Source organism: Polypterus senegalus, chromosome 3, assembly GCF_016835505.1.
Source record: "Polypterus senegalus isolate Bchr_013 chromosome 3, ASM1683550v1, whole genome shotgun sequence".
Classification (NCBI taxonomy): Eukaryota; Metazoa; Chordata; class Cladistia; order Polypteriformes; family Polypteridae; genus Polypterus; species Polypterus senegalus.
The window spans coordinates 234,553,536-234,565,705 of NC_053156.1; the positions used below are offsets into that span (position 1 = coordinate 234,553,536).

Genomic DNA, 12,170 nt, shown 5'->3' on the forward strand with positions numbered 1-12,170 from the left:
GCATCTTGAGATCTTAATGTGAGCTCTGGTTTGTAAGTCATGAAAAGTTCAGACAAGTAAGCCCGATCTTGGCCATTTAATGCTTTATATGTTAAAAGGAGGATTTTGAAATCTGCCCTAAACTTAACTGGGAGCCAGTGTAAGGATTTAAGAACTGCAGTTATGTGTTCGTATTTTCTTGTTCTTGTAATAATTCTTGCAGCAGCATTTTGGATTAACTGGAGACTATATAAAGAACAGTTTGAACATCAAGTGAACACCACATTGCAGTAGTCAATCCTACTAGAAATAATTGCATAAATTAATTTCTCAGAATCCTGTTTATTTAGAAAGCACCTTAATTTCCAACATTTTTAAGATGGAAGAAACATGATTTGGACAACTTTGTTATATGTGTTTTAAATGACATGCTAGACTCAAATATAACTCCTAGATTGCGGGCTGATTCAGTAAAATTAATGGTGATTCCAACCGAGTTAAATGATGACAGAATATTGTTGTGATCAGCGTCATTCCCTCCAACAATTAACATCTCTGTTTCATCTGTATTTAAAGACAAGTACTGTAGTTCTCATTCATCCACTCCTTTAATTCACGAACACAACTAATTAAAGACATCGGAGAAACTTAATTTTATCTAAATGAAAGGTATAACTGGGTGTCATCTGCATATGAGTGAAAATTAACATTATGTTTCCAAATGATAGATCCCATTGGAAGCATGTAAATTGAAAATAGTAAAGGTCCCAGTACTGAGCCCTGCGGGACACCATATCTCACTTCTGTGTATAAAGATGAAGTACTGTCAGCACATTTCTGTACATATTGGAATTGATTTGATAAATAAGAACTAAACCAAGCGAGCAGAGTGCCTGTAAGGCCAACATCATTTTCTAGCCTGTGAATCAGGGACTGTGGCATGCAATAATGAACTACTGATAATGTTTAGAATAGGCACTGCAAGTACATCCATTGCGCTAGTTTTGTTGGCAAGTAGTGGGCTTCATTTTAGAAATTAAAGTTAAGACTTACACTCAGTTACAGGATTAAAATTACTAAAGTGCTTAATGCAATGTGAGGCAGGGTCAAGACAGTATTTGGTTTGTACTGTGATGCTGAGATCTGGGATCTTATATTTAAAATTTTCTCATTGAAGAAGTTCATAAAGTCTGTACTGCTAATATTTGTTGGTATTTTGCACTGTAGATCTGAATTTCCATTTGTTAATTTAGCCACAGTTCTAAACAGTACCTGAGGATTTTTATTATTGCTATCTATTATTGTAGAATAGTATTCTGAGCGAGCTTTAAAGAGAGCTTTTTTATATTTTTTAACACTCTCTGTCCATGCAATTTGAAATACATGTAGCTTTGTTGTATTTTATCTGCGCTCCAGTTTTTGATATTCTTATTTAAGAGCTCGAGTGTTCTCATTAAAACAGGGAGAGTTTCTATATGCTTTGATCACGTTTGTTTTAAGGGGAACCACCGTGTCCAGAGCATCTCTCAAGGTCACATTATAATGTGATATTAGCTGATCTAAATTGTTTTCCACGCTTACAATTGATGTTAACTGATCTAAATGGTTTTCCACAATTACATTGGACTTACTCAAAGTATCTATAAATTTTGAAACAGAATTACAATCTAGATGTCACACTGTCTTTATTTTAATCTGTGAGTGCTTTGGCAAGGGCAGGACTAAATCAAATGTAATTAAGTAGTGATCGGAAACAACTTCATTTAATGAAGTAATATTTAAATTTTGAATTTCAGCTTTGTAAGTTATAATTAAATCTAATGTGTGGTTATGATTATGAGTTGGACCTTTGACATTCTGCCAAAATCCTACTGAATTTAACAAATAAGCTAAAAGTGTCAGCTTCCACATCAATGTGTACATTAAAACCCTCCATCAGTACTACGTGATCATAATTTACAGCCAAATCAGATAAAAGGTTGCTAAATTCAGTCATGAACAATGAATATGGCCCTGGTGGTCTGTAGACTAGCACTATAATTGTGTTGGAATCTGTTTTAATATTTAAAATGAATGCCTCAAAGGATGTAAAGACGCCAACATTTTTAGACATGATTTGCATTTTGTTACAATGAATTATTCCAAGGCATCCTCCTTGACCAGAATCTCTAGACTTGTGAAGGAGTGAGTATCCATCTGGTGACATCTCAGCTAGGGGAACAGTGTCACATTTACTAAGCCAGGTTTCAGTGAGAAGACACAGATCAGATTTTGTACTTAATATACACTAATATCATTTACCAAAACAGCTTTACTGACAAAAGAGTGAATGTTCAATAAGAAGCATTTAAAACTTCATGCTTCCTTCTGTCACCCCTGTGACATTTTTCCTATATGGGGCAAATTCACCTTATGTTATCCTAACATAAATGCCTTTGCTGCCCAAACTAATATAAACATATAAACAATATAGGAGGGGTTTAAAAATGGACAGCGGTTGAGTTGGGAGGCTTCAGTGGATTAGGATTTAATCTCTGGCACCCTGACCCTGATCTTTCAGTCACAGATCTACAAGAATAATTGTGGCAAACCCCTGAACTTCTTGCCCATTATATTCTCACTATACAATAAAATAGTTCCTTTCCAAGTTCTTACTATTTAATATAATTTTAACAGATTACTGCTGTGTTTTAACTAACATTAATAGCTAGATGGGAACATTTCTTTTCTCTGTTAGGTATACTTTAAAAAATGTTATGTTTAAGAAAAACTATTTGTCACAGCCTGCTATTAAGCCACAAAAACATATTTGTGCTCTGTTTTTAACTTAATTGTAAAGTGCTGTTAAAAAGAATGTATTTAATGTAGTCTACTACAACATGTACTTGCATTCAATTATCAATATAACTTCTGAATATGACTCATTGTTATAAAAGTATTTAATAAAGAAAAATGTAATAACTGACTCTTGGAGGAAGCAAAAATATGAAATGCTCCAACTTTCATATTAATTAAGTTGGTCACTTAACATGCCTGAATATTATGTCATGCGTACATTATCTAACTTTGTTTAACCCAGCCACAGGGTATGCACAAACCAGTGTGATTCGTTATGTCAGGAAGGGCATCCGGTGTAAAATTTTGCCAGGTCAATATGTGGACAATACAGATTTCCATATTGGGTCAGTCAAGACCTAGGTTAACAACAGCCACCACCAGTACTGTTAGCCAACAGGGTGCTGGCGGAAATTGGGATACTGTCGGCAGAGGCAGGGGGAGAACAGGAAGGTAAAGAAAGTGGAAATGAGTGTAGGAACTTTGAATGTTGGTAGTATAACTGGTAAAGGGAGAGAGTTAGCTGATATGACAGAGAGAAGGAAAGTTGATATATTGTGCACGCAAGAGACCAGATGGAAGGGGAGTAAGGCCAGGTGTATTGATGCAGGTTCAAATTGTTTTACCATGGTGTGGATGGGAGGAGAAATGGGGAAGCGGTGTGATCACTACTTGATAGCCATTTCCACAAAATAAACTACAAGCTTGAGAATGGGGCAGGTTCATAAATTTTCAATCACTTGTGATACAATAATTGGGATTGCTACTTATGCTAAATATGTGCTTCAGTATTGTAGGCATGCTTGTTTTCATGTTGGTTATCTATATAAATAAAAACGTAATATTTTCAATTGATTTGGCAACTGACTTTTAAGAAATTTTGCATATGTGTTGCTGCTTGTCCAACATAAAACATATGCAATACGGCGTATTTAAGAGAGGGGTTGTAATGAAGGTGGGTGGCAACCTAAATTCCAGTGCCAACAAAGTCTACAGTTTTCATCAGGGAGCTGGAGAGCTCTGGGGCTGATGGAAGGACAACTTTATCAGCATGAGTTCTGTATCAGTCAAAGCGGAATCTCCACAGGTATGGCGTTTTCTTTTCAGCTAATTTGGATAACAATTTTATTGCCTTGAAGTAATACTGTTATAGTTTATATCTTTTTGAGTACATCTTTTTCTCTCACCATTGCTTGTGTTTAGCAATGTTGAATTTCCAAAGGACAGTTTTTCCCGTTTATTTTGATCTAGACTCTACTTTGAGAAATCTGAGGATCCATACGTGGTATACGGTGTTGCCAATAAAATTGCAATATTCCATAATTTTAATCAATCCCCCTGAAAAACTTTTAAAACTGCAAAACACATTTTTTGTGTGTTTCACGGTTGGGAAATCATATGTGAAATGAAGTTTAGCCTCAAATTCATAAAACTGTATGTGAAAGGTAATGTGCAGCTTCGCTTACCACAAACTATTATTTTGGAATGTTGTACATAAACAAAGGAGCGAGATTTGGGAGTTTTGATAGAGATAAGCCATTATAAAATAGAATAAAATATAGCCTTTTTGTGCAACCAGGTTACTGTTCAGAATATGGTAAAAAGAGAAGGACTGAGGGCATAGTTGGAAACCTTTACTGTTTCTTAATGCCATTTATTAAAAACATTTTATGATAAGGCACTTACAATTTTATGCTTTGGTGACAATGCATCGTTGTGAATTTTAAATCAATGCTGAATGGATCAACTGTAAATAATCTTTATAACTTTATTAAATACTACCACTGGTGCTGTCTCCTGTAATAATATAGAGACCTGTAGCAGTATCTGTGAAAAACATCCTCCCATTTTCTGCAATCCACAGATTCAATTATACAACAAGCCATCTAAGTTATTAATGTGGGATCAAATATATACTATATTTGTGAAATCCCACCAAAGCAGAAAATATAAAGAAGTTCAGCAAGGTGATATGGCAATTATGGAATCCAATCATACACAAACAATTCCTCGACTCATGACAGCAGAGAAACTGATAGCTATCAGAAAGGTAGTGTTGGTGATGGATGAACACGGGCATTTCAGTCAGCAATGACAAAAGTTCAGCATTTAAAAAACACTTAAGTATTTTCTTTCTTATCTTAACCCATACACCTGGTAAACGTTAAGTACTTCTGTTAGTTGCAAAGGTGTATAAAATAAACCCATCCCTTCATTCATTTCTGAATCTACTTAATCCAGTTCAGAATTGCAGAATTGCAGGGACTCAGAGCATTTAATTTACATTTTTCATATTTTGTAAACTAGTACAATTTTCTTTTTTCAGGATGCAAAATAAAGGAATATATGCTATTGAATTTATTTTTTACACATCTACAATAATTGAAAATAACTTTTGTTAGTTCCTGCTAAAACCTGCTTTGTTAGTATGGCTAGCTACACTATTTAGATAAACATGTGAAATTCAACATATTTATCCTTCCATAGCCTATAATGAAGTCTAAGCTCACCACTGTTTGTCATGTCTAGTCTTGTTTAAACCAATAAAAATACTCATTTTTACTTAGTTGCTTTTTCAGCTTGGGTGATGGAAAGCTGGAGCCCATACTGACAGCTTATTAACAAGTCAAAAGTGAATGCACACAAACAAATTCACATAAAGGATGCAAATATTCAGCATGACTGCAACTCTTTGTACAACAGGAAAAAATCCAAACCATTCAAACACCGCAAATAACTCATTACAGATCACAAAAGAATCACACACAAAGAGCAAAGAAACTCCACCATTTTCATTGACATTTCAAAGAAAACTATTCAATTTTAAAACAATGATAAAATTACATATTTAATTTTAACATTGTTAGAAACAGACATATCTCATAAATTATCATGAATACTTATTGACAACGTATATTGAGAGGAGCAGGCATGCATATTTTTTCTTTTTAAGGAAATTCAAGCAATATTTACTGAATTATGAGATGAACAAACCTGAATCATAAACAGCTGATTATTTAGGTAGTTTGCCGGTTCAGTCCCCACCTTTGATAGTCTGTGTGACCCTCAGCAGCTTCCCGTTTGCTCTCAGTAAAAAAATAGGCACACTGTATAAACAACTGTAATGTATTCTGACAATCTGTAATGTATTTTTCAAATAAAGATATCATAAACCAAATGTATGCACTCTATATACAATAACTCTGACCTAATTATATAATTGAAATATTTATAAAGTGAAAGTAGTTCCAAAAAGATTAGAAAAATGTCCACATATAAAAACCAGTTTGTCATTACTAGATTTTACTTATGGCTAATGTGAGCAAATGAGCTTCTAGTATGCCTGAAACCAATAAGACGATCAATTGGCATATTTGCCTTAGTGTTTGGCAAAGTCTGGCTATTTCTTAAATGTATGGCCCACGTTTTTTCTCTTTGGCATTTTAGAAAAGCTGTACCTGCACTTTTTTTAAAATTAATTCTAAATTAGTGTGCCACTGCTGAAGTCTATGTTGTCTTACAGTTACTTGATGGTATATATTAAGAATTTTCTCTGTTGTAACGGGATAAAAGGCATTTGCAATTATTTCTGCTTTCAATATTTTACCATAAATTGCCTTGCATTTTTACTTCTTCTAATCATTTTAAGTTATTATTACCCACCTTTTAGCAAGTTACAAAATATTGGAAACTAGTGACCTCTGAAATGTAGCTTGTGATGCTAAAGACTGCCAAAGGGACCATTCAACATAGAGATAGGCTGATGTTGGAATAAGTCTGCTATGTGCAACAATTTGTTTAATCAACTTTTTGGGATTAAATTACTGTACCAGGATCACAAGACAGCAGATTTTTAACACGTCTCATTAAATAATTTATAATGCATTTTCATCTGATGCTTATAAATACAGAATTTTAAAAAGAAATTGAATTAAAGGTATTAATAAATATATTCTCTGCAAAACCTTAACTGCTTTATCAGTTATTAGTATATTGACAGGTGTCTTTCTTTGTGGACATACAGCATTCACACCTTATAAACATTTATTATATTAAAAATAAACTGATGGGATTTCAGAAACATTTATTATTCACAAATTATAAAGGTCTAGGGACATTCAAATATTTGCAGATGTCTTATAAAAATACAAAAAACAGAATTAAAATGGCTGCCTTTTTATTTTACATTATATTTGCAGATGAAACACAGTCATTGGGTGAAATAAAATAAGGGTTGTGAAATAATAATTAAATAATGGTATCCAGCACCAAGACAGTCTTTACAAAAAGGGTTTGTTACTTAAATCTGATGTTTAACTTTGGTAAGACTGGGAACAACAGCAAAACTGTGTCTTGTCAAATAACATTACAAGCATTCATTCATTTCATAATAGTGGGGGCTAAGTAGTTGTCAGATATACAGCAGTTTAGTGTAATCCAGAAAAAAAAGTCCAGTCATGGTGACAAGCAGTGACTGAGCACTTGCTGGGAATTATCAGATGTCACAGTTATCAATAATTTCTTTCTTTAATTTTGACAAACAAGACATTCTGATGCTACATGGCCTTACAATGATGACTAAGAATGATCAGGAAAATTGACAATTCCCTTTACAGTGGTATTTCAGATCCACTGTTTACAGGATGTCAAACGTTTTAACCAATTATACTGAAAACAACAAACACTGTACCTCAGATAACAAAATTAGGTAAAAAAAAAAAAAAAAGTTCAGTTATTACACTTAAGTTTTTGGGGTACCCAAGAGCTCCATTACATCAAAGAAAGTTAACTCTTATCAGAAAATATCTTCATAATGGATTGATTAATATTAGAAAAAAATACTAAATCTTTAATAATCTCAAATTATTTTCATTTCCATTGTGAAAAACACTGAGTAAAAAAATACTTTTTTCACATAAATAAGAGCAAAATAAAACATAAAAATGTCTAAATTACAAAGTAAATTTTACAATGAATATTTTGGCACAAATATAAAACAAAAATATATAAATCTTTATGCAAATAAACATACATTTCAAGCAAATGCAACAGCTTATAAATTGCAGGTTTCAAAATGTTCTTATTGTTTTTAAGTCCCAAAAATAGACACTACAGTGTCCAGCTTCCACAGCTAAAATGTTTTCCCAAAATGACACATTTAAAGTCCTGACACTTTTTGGATCATTTTGCTGTTTACACAACATTTGGACAAACATTCTGAAGAGTAAAATACATTAATAGGTGAAGTTATTCACATGTACAATTAAATTGGCTATTTTGTTTGTTTCTGGCAGTTTCATATTCTCTAAAAGAACAGATATTAAAATAATTGCCAGTAGATTCTGCATCATCAATGTACGGGAAGTCTCACTCATCATAAGCTAACTATTAGATGTCTGCTCCACCCATTCTGTTATGCAAAATTTTTAGATGACTTCATCAGAGTAAATCTTGCACAACCTGATGGTTAACTGCATTTCTGCTTTGTTCAAGTCTTTCCTCACTCTATCTGTGTTAATGAATTTTTTTCACCAATAAGGAATCCCTTCCATAATCACTCCCAATCTCCCCTTACATACTCGCTGCCTTTAGTTTACTCCTGTTCAGTGAACTCTAAACTGTTTACAGAGGTTTACAGTCCTTTATCCCTGAGCACTGTCTAACAGCTCTCCAATACTATCTCTACCAAACTCATAGCACCTCTGACTACCAAATTACTTTTCTTCTAGTAACTGAAATCTGAATCAAACACTACCTATTTAATTAACATACTTGACAGAGTATCTTTGGGACTTTTTAATTTAGTTAGTATGAAATTAAACCATCTGAGAGAAAAAAAGAAAAAAACAGGAAAACAGAGAAGCCTTATTTATAATATTTCAGTAAAACAGGGTTAAAAAGTGGTATCCTTTTAAAGGTATTTTTTCTGACCATAGAATTATTAAAATATGATCAAGTAAACTGGAAATAAGCAACAAGATTTATTCACTTTAATTGACATTATACACTGGAATTAAAATGTTATGAGAATATCAAGCAAGGCCACAGAGCATGGCCATAAAGTAACTTCATGCAAAACCTTCCAGCTGCAATGTGGTTTTTATGTTGCAATAGGCAACACATTACTCTGATTTTAAGCAAACCTTGTGAAATATATATATATATATATATATATATATATATATATATATATATATATATATATATATATATATATATATATATATATATATATATATATATATATTCAGGACAATATTATGTGGAAAAATATATAAAAATAAACATAAAACCAGATATCTCTGTCACAGCTTCAGTAGTACAGTAAATTAAATGTTGGTGCCACATTTTTTGATTGCAGCTTTTTCTTTGTTTTTATGAAGACCCAAAACTTCTCTCATTTAAATAAAGTTACATCGAAACATTTAAAATTGAGAAATAATGTAAAAAGAAAAAAACATGCATATTTCCTAATGAAAGGAATGCATCCAGGACCTTTTAGGTCTCTGATGGGTAAAAGGAGAAATTCCTCTGAAAAACGTCAGTGAGATTGCTATGGCCGGTGACAGTTTCTTCGGTGACGGATTGATGTAACTGTCCAAGGGGATTAAAGGATTCTTGATGTATGTTCACTTGATTTGTCCAGAGCCTAAAACCAAACAAGAAAGATTAATATTATACATAAAATGTATCCATGAATACATTACTTAATGGCTTTTATGGCTTCCCCTATTGAACAGTCTAGAAAAACATCTGCTTTTTATACACTACTTGTAAAGAAAGCAGCAGCGTTGAAAAATCTTTCTAATGCAGGTGCAATTTATATAAACTCAGACTGCGTCTTTGTATTTTTAAGCACAAATCCATAACCTATTATTAAATCTAAAATACTGTAGGAAACCTTATGCAGTTTTTCCTCTTATTACATTATTTATAGTTCATGATTTTAACAGCTGAATCTAGTTAAAAAGCACAGTATGTTAATGCGCTATTATGAACAGACGCAATATTTAACATCCTCCCTAGAGACTGGATAATAGCAGTGTGTTCTATTTTAAACTACATTTTTAGTGTGAAAGGCATATATGTTCATGCTAATTTATAATTTAAATTACCAAAAAAGTTCACAAGGTAGATGTGTTTTCTGTATTATTCAAGTGAAAAAAATATATTCTGATCACATGTTGAAGCACTTCAAAAAGAGACGTAGTATGAGAATTATAGTTTGTGTTTAGTTAGAGAACAAAAACTAAATGATACAATAGCAATGCTTACAAGTTTGCTCTTAAAAGTTAGAATTCAATGTTTTATATCTTTAAAGAAATGATTAAAATATTCATGTGTATCTAGTCTCAACAAAATGAATACACATACTTTTTAAGGCTAAGCATCTATGCAAGTTGTACCAAACCTTTTTTCTTAAAATAAGAAATATAGAGCATAGACTGGATAAGAAAGAGCTCTCTATGTAGCATGACATTTAGAAACAATGCAGTGTTGGTAAATGAAAATGGAAAATATAAAGAATGATACTTTGAAATGATATTTTACAGATTAGTGTTGTTGAGAATCAGTAGATTAAAAGCAGTGTATTTGTGCATACATGGTTGGGAAGGAGACAATTCCATGATGTTAACTAAATTTGATGAGTTTAAAACCTAAGATAAAAAGTAATGAAGAATGTGATGAAGAAATCAAAAAACATACAAGCTGGGTGGACAAACTGGAGAAAAATGACAGAACTGCATTGTGATAAAAACCAATCCTGTGAATGTAAAGGAAAAGATTTACTTTGCAGTTGTGAGATTAACAATAATGTATATAAGTAGTGGCCATGACATAAAAGCTTGGATCAAGGCTGGATATTGTTGAGATAAGAAAGATACTAAGGACAGCAGGGTTCACAAGTAGGAACAAATTGAAAAATGAATACAGTATATCCAGAAAAGCATGCAAATGCGATAAATCTCCAAAAATGTGCTTGAATTAAGACTGCACTGTTGTGGATATGTGACTACATAACAGGAAGAATATGTGAGTGAAAGAGTGTTCAATATACCTGTAGTTATATTTAAAGGAATGAAGGTTGAAGGTTGAATTCATGAACCTCCGGGACTCTTTTGATTTGAGCCAGCACATTAGTCAACCTACACACAAAGCAGGTCATACGTTAGACTTAGTAATTACTAAAGGACTAAAAGTTGATGTGAAGCAGATCATTGATATTGGTCTATCAGACCATTTTCTCTTACTATTTAATATAGAAATAATGATAGAAAATATTCACGAGAAGAATATTGTTAAAAAACGCTTCTTTGATTCAGCAGCAGCTTCAAAATTTACAAACATTCTAAGCAACCAGTCCATTTGTAGTGTTTAATACAATAGTGTGAATAATGTAAATAGTAAGGTGGAAAATTTTAATACTAAGATAAGAGCTGCTGCTGACATAGTTGCACCTGAAAAGATAGTTAAAAAATTTCTAGCGTTGTTACACCATGGAAGACCCAAAAAGTGTCTGATCTCAAGAGAATATGCCAGAGAGCTGAGTGTAAATGTAGAAAAACTAAACTGATTATCCGCTATGAGATATTGAAGCTTAAAATAATAGAATACAACAACATAGTCCATCTTGAGAGGCGGTGTTATTTCTCTAGAATTATAAATAACAATGCTAGTAATCCCAGAGTCTTATTCTCTACAATTGATCGTCTACTAAACCCAGATCACTCAAATAAATGCCTCCAAAATTCTTCCAGTGAAACTTGTGAGGCTTTTGCTGTATTTTTTAATCACAAAATTAATGATATTAGAAATAATATAGTACATCTCCCCAATACCGATCCTCTTAAACCCCGGTACTTTATTATCATCTTCTTGTTTTGGCTGCTCCTGTCTTCTTCCATATCTTAAGGTACCTGGTACTCTATTATAAACAAATGAAATTCTTTCACCAGGATAGATTTACCTGATTTATATAAAATAATTTCTTAACTGAGACCCTCCACCTGTGTCCCTCACCCAATACCAACACTTTTATTTGGTATCAGCGTGCTAATTGCTAATATTCTTGACATTATAAACTCGTCATTAGATACGGGGGTCTTCCCAGACTGTCTTAAAACAGCTGTAGTTAAACCCCTGCTGAAGAAAAATAATCTTGACTCCTCTGCTTTTGAAAATTTTAGACCTATTTCTAACCTACCTTTCTTAAGTAAAATTCTAGAGAAGGCAGTTATTATGCAGCTTAATGATCACCACAGTACATCTGGTATTCTTGATAAGTTTCAGTCGGGTTTCAGAGCAAATCACAGTACAGAAACTGCACTCGTTAAAAGTAGTAAAAGACTTATGGG

The 12,170-nt window shown here is 32.8% G+C and overlaps 1 protein-coding gene across 7 annotated transcripts in view; it reads right to left on the bottom strand.

The window, feature by feature from the left end:
- Window positions 1–9,066: 9,066 nt before the first annotated feature.
- dtnbb (dystrobrevin, beta b) overlaps window positions 9,067–12,170 on the bottom strand; it is a 219,146-nt gene continuing 216,042 nt past the window's right edge. For all 7 annotated transcript variants that reach the window (XM_039748782.1, XM_039748781.1, XM_039748786.1 and 4 more), the window contains one exon: window positions 9,067–9,463. In XM_039748782.1, coding sequence (XP_039604716.1) covers window positions 9,444–9,463 — 20 coding nt within the window. In that variant the 3' untranslated portion in view covers window positions 9,067–9,443. The remainder of the gene's footprint in view (window positions 9,464–12,170) is intronic.